The 9572-nt window shown below is 42.1% G+C and overlaps 1 protein-coding gene across 1 annotated transcript; it reads right to left on the reverse strand.

Annotated features, from left to right (window-relative positions):
* Positions 1-8324: 8324 nt before the first annotated feature.
* Positions 8325-9350, reverse strand: LOC128652735 (olfactory receptor 52Z1P-like). The gene has a single exon (XM_053705667.1). The coding sequence runs from the start codon at positions 9348-9350 to the stop codon at positions 8325-8327; it is 1026 nt and encodes a 341-aa protein (XP_053561642.1).
* Positions 9351-9572: the final 222 nt, after the last annotated feature.

Genomic DNA, 9572 nt, shown 5'->3' on the forward strand with positions numbered 1-9572 from the left:
TCACTTCTTCCAAGACTCATAATACCGGCGTTAGGCAAATCCCATAGAAAAGATAGGATACGCAATTGACATAAGGGGATCTGCGGTAGCCAAAATTGGCGGAAGAAAAGTGAGCGGTAGTCCTTTACCTACATGACTCTAAATACCAGCGGGCGGTAAAAAGCAGCGTTAAGACCCCTTAACGCTGCTTTTGATGGCTAACGCCAAACTCTAAATCTAGGCCATAGTTTGTAATGTATGTGATGTCTGATGCTATCTAAAAGATACAGATGTGATAGAGTTTGATTTCTTTTTTTTAGTTTTTGGTGCATTTGCATGAGAACTTTAGCTAATCAAATGCCATATATGTAATCTTTACCATTAAAAAGGTATATGTGTAACTTAAAAAATCTATTCATGAAATGGGTTAAATCTGAGTCTATAATAAGGTTTCTATTACAAAGTTATGCCAGCCTATTGGGATGAACTCTTTTTTATGGCAATTCCAATGAACATCCAATCAGTGTGTGTGCACCTTTTTTTTTTTTTTTTTTTTTTTTTGAGCTTTGGCTCTCTGAGTCTTAAGTGGCTCTTTGATTAAAAGTGGCGGATTTACTCACTGGAGTTCATTTACATCCACACTGCTTCTAATGCTACTTCATCTCATCTCTCTACAGGTAATGGGGCCTAGTTATCAAGCCGTCAACCTCAAATACGCTGGAATTCCGCAGCGTATTTGTGGCGAGGCTGATTCGCCTTAGTTATCAAAGGCTTCAGACCGGCAAAAGTAGAATTTTGTGACGTAAACTTCGATCCACCGGACTCCGTCCGACACAGATCGATTCTTACGTCACTCCAGATGTTCCGCACACAAGTGTGGCACAATCTCACTACTTTTGCTAGTTATCAAAAAACTAGCAGGTACGCTCGGCACTTTTACGGCCCAGCATACCTGGTTTTCAAACCGCCAGCCTGGAGGCGGCGGATCCCATAGGAATCAATGGGAGTCTGACCATAGCGAAAGTACAAGTTCGCTGCTGCCAGATATCCCATTCATTCCTATGGGAGCTGTCTACACCTAACACCCTAATGTACCCCGAGTCTAAACACCACTAATCTGCCCCCCTACACCGCCGCAACTAAATAAAGTTATTCCCACCTAAACCGCCGCTCCCAGGGCCCACCGCAAGCTACTCTATCCCTATTAACCCCTAAACCGCCGATCCCGGAGCCCACCGCCACCTACATTATACCTATTAACCCCTATCCTGCCCCCCCTATACCGCCGCCCTCTGTAATAAAGTTATTAACCCCTATCCTGCTGATCCCCCACCTCGCCGCAAATAAAAAAATAGTTTAACCCCTAAACTGCCGCTCCCTGAACCCGCCGCAACCTATATTAAATTTATTAACCCCTATCCTGCCCCCCCTACACCGTCGCCACCTATAATAAATTTATTAACCCCTATCCTGCCCCCCCTACACTGTCGCCACCTATATTAAATTTATTAACCCCTATCCTGCCCCCCCCTACACCGTCGCCACCTATAATAAATTTATTAACCCCTATCCTGCCCCCCACTACACCGCCGCCCCTGTAATAAAATTATTAACCCCTAAACCTAAGTCTAACACTAACCCTAACACCCCCCCCAACTTAAATATTAATTAAATAAATCTAAATAATATTTCTATTATTAACTAAGTTAATCCTATTTAAAACTAAATACTTACCTATAAAATAAACTCTAATATAGCTACAATATAAATAATAATTATATTGTAGCTATCTTAGGATTTATTTTTATTTGTTGGAACAGCCAATAGAATGCGAGCTCAATCTGATTGGCTGATTGGATCAGCCAATCGGATTGAACTTGAATCTGATTGGCTGATTCCATCAGCCAATCAGATTTTTCCTACCTTAATTCCGATTGGCTGATAGAATCCTATCAGCCAATCGGAATTGAAGGGACGCCATCTTGGATGACGTCCCTTAAAGGAGCCTTCATTCGTCGGTAGTTCGTCGGGAAAGGAGGATGTTCTGTGTCGGCGGGATGAAGATTCAAGACCCGGCTTCGACGATGACCTCGCCCGGATAGAAGACTTCTTCAGCGCCTCTTGGAAGATGACCTCGCCCGGATGGAAGATTTCTTCAGCGCCGCTTGGAGGATCACTTCATCGGATGGAAGATTTCTTCAGCGCCCCTTGGAGGATAACTTCTGCCGGTCCGGATGTCCTCTTCAGTTCCATCGGTGGCTCGGCTGAGTGAAGACAACTAAAGGTAGGATGATCTTCAGGGGATTAGTGTTAGGTTATTTTAAGGGGGGTTTGGGTTAGATTAGGGGTATGGGTGGTGGGTTTTAATGTTGGGGGGGTTGTATTTTTATTTTACAGGCAAAAGAGCTGAACTTTGGGGCATGCCCCCACAAAAGGCCCTTTTAAGGGCTGGTAAGGTAAAACAGCTTTGAACTTTTTTAATGTAGAATAGGGTAGGGCATTTTTTTATTTTGGGGGGGTTTGTTATTTTATTAGGGGGCTTAGATTAGGTGTAAGTAGCTTAAAATTGTTGTAATATGTTTTTAAATGTTTGTAACTTTTTTTTTATTTTTTGTAACTTAGCTTTTTTTATTTTTTGTACTTTAGTTAGTTTATGTAATTGTATTTAATTGTAGTTATTTGTAGGTAGTTTAATTAATTCATTTAATGATAGTGTAGTGTTAGGTTTAATTGTAACTTAGGTTAGGATTTATTTTACAGGTAATTTTGTATTTCTTTTAGCAAGGTAGTTATTAAATAGTTAATAACTATTTAATAACTATTCTAACTAGCTAAAATAAATACAAAGTTACCTGCAAAATAAATATAAATCCTAAAATAGCTACAATGTAATTATGAATTACATTGTAGCTATCTTAGGGTTTATTTTACAGGTAAGTATTTAGTTTTAAATAGGAATAATTTATTAAAGTATAGTGTAGTGTTAGGTGTAATTGTAACTTAGGTTAGGATTTATTTTACAGGTAAATTTCTCTTTATTTTAGCTAGGTAAGCTATTAAATAGTTAATAACTATTTAATAGCTATTGTACCTAGTTAAAATAAATTGAAAGGTACCTGTAAAATAAAAATAAATCCTAAGATAGCTACAATATAATTATTATTTATATTGTAGCTATATTAGAGTTTATTTTATAGGTAAGTATTTAGTTTTAAATAGGATTAACTTAGTTAATAATAGAAATATTATTTAGATTTATTTAATTAATATTTAAGTTAGGGGGGGTGTTAGGGTTAGTGTTAGACTTAGGTTTAGGGGTTAATAATTTTATTACAGTGGCGGCGGTGTAGTGGGGGGCAGGATAGGGGTTAATAAATTTATTATAGGTGGCGACGGTGTAGGGGGGGCAGGATAGGGGTTAATAAATTTAATATAGGTTGCGGCTGGTTCATGGAGCAGCGGTTTAGGGGTTAAACTATTTTTTTATTTGCGGCGAGGTGCGGGATCAGCAGGATAGGGGTTAATAACTTTATTACAGAGGGCGGCGGTATAGGGGGGCAGGATAGGGGTTACTAGGTATAATGTAGGTGGCAGCGGTGTCCGGGAGCGGCGGTTTAGGGGTTAATACATTTTTAATAGTTGCGGCAGGGTCTAGGAGCGGCGGTTTAGGGGTTAGTAACTTTATTTAGTTGCGGGGGGCTCCGGGGGCGCCGGTATAGGGGGTAGAACAGTGTAGTTTAGTGTGAGTGCTTAGTGACAGGCTAGCAAGAAAGCTGTAAAAAAGCCGAAGAGCAGCGAGATCGGATGTGTGATAACTCTCACAGTCCGCTGCTCATCGCCCCGCGGCTTTTTGACAGCTTTTTTTGATAACTTAGGCGTATTTTTTCAGGTCCGCGGCGGCGAAGGTAGGCGGGCGTATTGGGCCGGCGAAGTCAGAAAAGTTGACGGCTTGATAACTACCCCCCAATGTCTTCTGCCTCTGTCTACCTGGATGCTGTTAAATGTCCCTTTAATTCCTGTTTGAGTCTCTGGTAATGTCTTCTGCCTCTGTCTACCTGGCTGCTGTTAAATGTCCCTTTAATTCCTGTTTGAATCTCTGGTAATGTCTTCTGCCTCTGTCTACCTGGCTGCTGTTAAATGTCCCTTTAATTCCTGTTTGAATCTCTGGTAATGTTTTCTCCCTCTGTCTACCTGGCTGCTGTTAAATGTCTCTTTAATTCCTGTTTGAAACTCTGGTAACCATTTGCTCTGTCTCCATATTGTCTACCTGTAATCATTTTATCATATACTTTGTATAATTGTAATGCATCCCTCCCCACCCTCTAATTTGCAAGTGTGTAACTCATTGCTAGCCCAACTTCTTTTAATCAGCTGCACAAGATTATTCCATTACACTCATTACTACATTTTGCAAGCCATAAGCTCATTTGAGCCTCGGCTCTGAGTCTAAAGTGGCTCTTTGATTAAAAGTGGCGGAGTTACTCACTGGAGTTAGAAACTAGAGGTGGAAACTGCAGACCAACTAACAGGTAAACTTACTAACTATACACCTACACAATGCTCTCTATGTCTTTTCTGCTCTCTCTGTCTGTCCTTCTCCTAAAAATCACTGCATGTCCCTACAACAACAATCCACACACTATCCACATCTCACCTTCTCTCATCCCCTATGCTGTCCTCTCATTAACTACTTTGTTTCCTTAGAAACTCTTCCCCCTCTAACTCTCCTGTGTCTAGTCATACGCACTCCTACAAATCTCACTCTCACCTTCTGTCAATCTCACTGCTACTACTGCTTGCTGCTGGTGATGTCTCTCCTAACCCTGGCACAGCAGCAATCACCACACATTTACACGCTCGCTCCGTCTCCCACAGCAAAAATTCTAGGTCACGCAATACCAACAATCTCATCTCCATTAACACACAGCGCCTATCCCCTCTCTTTTCTTGTGCCCTCTGGAATGCTCGCTCTGTCTGTAACAAACTTACAACTGTTCACGACCTGTTTGTTTCCAACACTTTTAACCTTTTTGCAATTACTGAAACCTGGCTATCTCCCCCTGTCACTGCTTCCATTGCTGCTCTCACTCATGGTGGTCTTCACTTTAGCCACACACCTAGGCAAGGTGAGAGACACGGTGGCGGTGTTGGCATCTTACTCTTCCCCTCCTGCTCCTATCAGTACCTATCTCCATTTCCATCTATCTCCTTTTCTTCCTTTGAAGTCCACTGCATCCACCTGTTCTCCCCCTCTCTCAGAGTGGCAGTTATCTATCGCCCCCCTGGACAAACCTCCCAATTCCTTGACATCTTTGCTACCTGGCTTCCTCACTTTCTCTCTACAAATACACCTACCCTAATTCTGGGGGACTTCAACATCCCTATTGACAACCTATCTGCCCCTGCTGCCTCTAAGCTTCTCTCACTCACTAACTCCTTCGGCCTCTAACAATCCACCCTATTTCCTACCCACCATGATGGACACTCGATTGATCTAGTATTCTCCTATCTCTGCTCTCTCTCTGATGTTGCCTGTCGACCATTTCCCATCTCAGACCACCATCTGCTCACCTTTAATCCCCATATAGATGCTAAACCTACTTCCCCCTCTCGACCCCGCACCAGTAGAAATCTGCACACTGTGGACCCTCCACAACGCTCCAATCTTATTCATATATGCCTCTCCCACACTTCCACAATATCCTGCCCTGACCTTGCTATAACCCACTATAACAATACTCTCTCTGCTGTACTTGACACTCTCGCTCCACCCCAACTTTGCAAAGCCCCACATAGTCAGCTCCAGTCCTGGCACTCCCAACAAACACGCCACCTACAAAAATGCTCACGCACTGCTGAACGTGCCTGGAGGAAATCCCGCTCTGAACCTGATTTCCTGCACTATAAGTTCATTCTTTACTCTTATATCTCTGCCCTTCGCTTAGCTAAGCAAACATACTTCCCTTCTCTTATATCCACTCACTCTTCAAACCCTAAAAGACTCTTCTCCATGTTCAACTCTCTCCTCTATTCACCTGCACCACCCCCATCATCTGCATTCAGTGCTCAAGACCTTGCTGACTATTTTTTCAATAAAACACTTGCCATCCGAAGAAACATCCCAACACAAACCTGCAATCTCCCAACTTCCCTCCCAGTCACCCCCTCTGCCACTCTCTGCACACTCCTCCCAACCACTGAGAGTGAAGTGGCTTCCCTTTTGTCTTCCTCACACCTCACTACCTGCCCACTTGACCCTATTCCTTCACATCTAATTCCCCCTCTGTCTCCCACCCTCACTCCGGCTCTTACTCACATATTCAACCTATCCCTTTCTACCAGCTCATTCCCTGCCTCCTTCAAACATGCAAAGGTCACCTCCATCCTCAAAAATCCCTTCCTTGACCCTAACTCCCCTGCAAACTACTGCCCCATATCACTGCTCCCGCTAGCTTCAAAATTCCTTGAAAAACTAGTTTTCGATCGCCTAACCCAATTCCTGTCCTCCAACTCATTGCTCGACCCCCTGCAATCTGGCTTCCGTCCCCAACACTCAACTGAGACTGCCCTCACCAAGGTTACTAACGATCTCCTTTCTGCTAAAAACAAAGGCTACTACTCTATACTCATCTTACTTGACCTCTCTGCTGCCTTTGACACTGTTGACCATTCCCTTCTCCTACGGACTCTCAGCTCTCTTGGGGACCGTGACACTGCCCTCTCCTGGATCCACTCCTATCTCTCTAACAGATCCTTCTCCGTCTCTTTTGCTGGTGACTCCTCCTCTCTTTTGCCTCTGTCTGTTGGAGTACCTCAAGGCTCTGTCCTGGGTCTTCTACTCTTCTGTATTTACACTTCTTCACTGGGTAAACTTATCAACAGCTATGGCTTCAGCTATCATCTCTATGCTGATGATACCCAGATCTACCTTTCCACCCCTGCACTCTCTCCTTCTGTCAATTCTCATATCAGCGATTGCTTATCTGGCATTTCCTCCTGGATGGCCTCTCACCACCTAAGAATCAACATGTCCAAGACCGAACTACTTCTAATTCCCCCCTCTAACTCTACTCCAGTTTCCAATTTTTCTATCACTGTTGACGGCACCACTATCTCCCCATCACCCTAAGTCCGCTGCCTCGGAGTCACGCTTGACTCAAATCTGTCCTTCATTCCCCACATCCAATTGCTCTCTTCATCCTGCCGCAACCACCTACGCAATATCTCCAAAATTCATCCATTTCTAAGTGCTGAAACTATTAAACAGCTAATCCACTCCCTGGTAATTTCCCGACTTGACTACTGTAACAACTTACTAACTGGCCTCCCTCTCTCCCCTCCAATCCATCCTAAATGCATCTGCCAGGCTAATCCACCTCTCTCGATGCTCTGTTTCTGCTGCACCTCTCTGTGAGTCCCTTCACTGGCTCCTCATTCACAACAGAGTTAAATTCAAAATTCTCACCCTGACCTACAAAGCCCTCACCAATGCTGCCCCACCCTACCTGTCCTCACTTATCAACAAATATACTCCTGCCTGCCCCTAAGATCCAACAATGACCTGCTTCTTGCGTCCTCTACCATCACCTCCTCTCATGCTAGACTACAGGACTTCTCTCGTGCTGCACCAACCCTCTGGAACGCACTTCCTCGTGCTGTCAGACTTGCCCCTAACCTCTCCTCCTTTAAATGTTCCCTAAAGACCTTTCTGTTCAGGGAAGCTTATCACCCGACTTACTAACAAACTAACTTCACTTAACTAACAGTTGCCCTCTATCTCCTCACTAATATCATTCTCACCTTTGCAGTCCCCACCTCCTGTTTCCCATCCTCCTATCCATCTAGATTGTAAGTTCCCACGAGAATAGGGCCCTCAATTCCCCCTGTATTTTGTGTGTAAAATTGTGTCTTTTATTGTATTGTTTCTCCATTGTACTGTTATCCTTGTACCCATGGGCAGCACTGCGAAATCTGTTGGCGCTTTATAAATAAAGAATAATAATAAAAATGACACTCTTAAAGTCAAGCCCTTAGGAAGCTTATGTAGAGAATGGTTGGGATTGCTCTCTATGTCACAGCCCAGCCAAAAGAGGTGGGAGGGAGGTGGAGGAACAGAAGATACCAAGTAGGATTATAGATGTAGTATTACAAAATATATATAAACTAAATAAAATAAGTTCTTGTTTGTACACTAATATTTTTTCATTGCAACATTCTTAAAGTCTTAATTTTACCATCACTTTAACAAGCATTTTTTTTGCTATTCAATATAAACATAGCTATATTTTTTATATTTTTATTCTATTTGTAATATGTAGTGCTTTCCATATATTTCCTAACAGTCTTTAATTAATTTTGGAAGTTATTTGACCAGTATGATGAACAACAAGCACTTGGCTACTCAATGAGGACCCTTCAGTCTTCAGCTTTTTACTCCCATAAGTCTTCTGCAAACACAGTTTAATTTCCTTCACCCGTAGCCCATATATAATTGGGTTGACTGCAGCAGGAAACAAGAAGTAAATTGCACCCACCAGATTTTGTATATCAAGGAAAACAGAACTGCCCATCCTGTAGACCATGGAAGAGATAAATCCACAGGTATAAATTAACATGGCCACAATGACGTGTGTGCAACATGTGTGCAGAGCCTTCTGTCTGGATTTTCCTATTATAATTTTCATGGCTGAATGAAGAATTTGTAGGTAAGAAACAAAGAGAAAGCTTCCGTCGATCACAGTGATGAGGATTCGTACGATGAGTCCAATGATGTGTGTTTTTGTGATATCTCCACACCCCAGATTCAGAAGGCCCATGTTCTCACAATCAAAGTGAGTGATGATGTTGGAATTACAGTAGTGGACTCTGGAAACTGATATCACTATTGGAGAAACAAGGATCACAGAGCGAAATGCACTAATGATAAACTTTACAAGAAAATGTTTGGTCATTATATCATGGTAGCACAGTGGTATGCATATTGCCACATACCTATCCAAAGCCAAGAAAATAACCACACTGGACTCGAACATGACTGTGAAATATATAAAGTACTTTTGTACCAGGCAGCTATTTAAGGAAATTTGGTTCAAGTAAAAAGCCAAACCCAAGAGAAACTTTGGCATTACCGCGGTAGTACAGGAGATATTGACCACAAACAAGAGAGAGATTAGTGAATACATCAGGGGCTGGAGAGTTTTTTCTACCCATATCCTGTAAACGATGATTGAGTTTCCAGAGAGGATAACCACATATATAGAGAAAAACGGGAAAATTAGGAGATGTCTAGAATCAGAGAATCCTGGAAATCCAAACAAAATAAATTGCGTGTGGGAAAAGCTAAAGTTATTTTTTAAATTCTTTGTTTCCATCTTAGATTTAGGCAGTTACCAGCAAGCTTCAGGGGAAATGAAAAATACAATAAATAAAAATGATACATTAATAAAAGAGATTTCAGGCATATGCAATAATTCTCTACTATATATTTCATATACATCTAATATACATTATTTTATATATATTTACTGTCCAGGTCTAAAGTAAGCCCCCTCTGATAAAGTCCTCTGTTTTGTTTGTGTTTTCTTTCCTAAGAT

The sequence above is a fragment of the Bombina bombina genome, chromosome 3 (genome assembly GCF_027579735.1).
Source record: "Bombina bombina isolate aBomBom1 chromosome 3, aBomBom1.pri, whole genome shotgun sequence".
Lineage (NCBI taxonomy): Eukaryota > Metazoa > Chordata > Amphibia > Anura > Bombinatoridae > Bombina > Bombina bombina.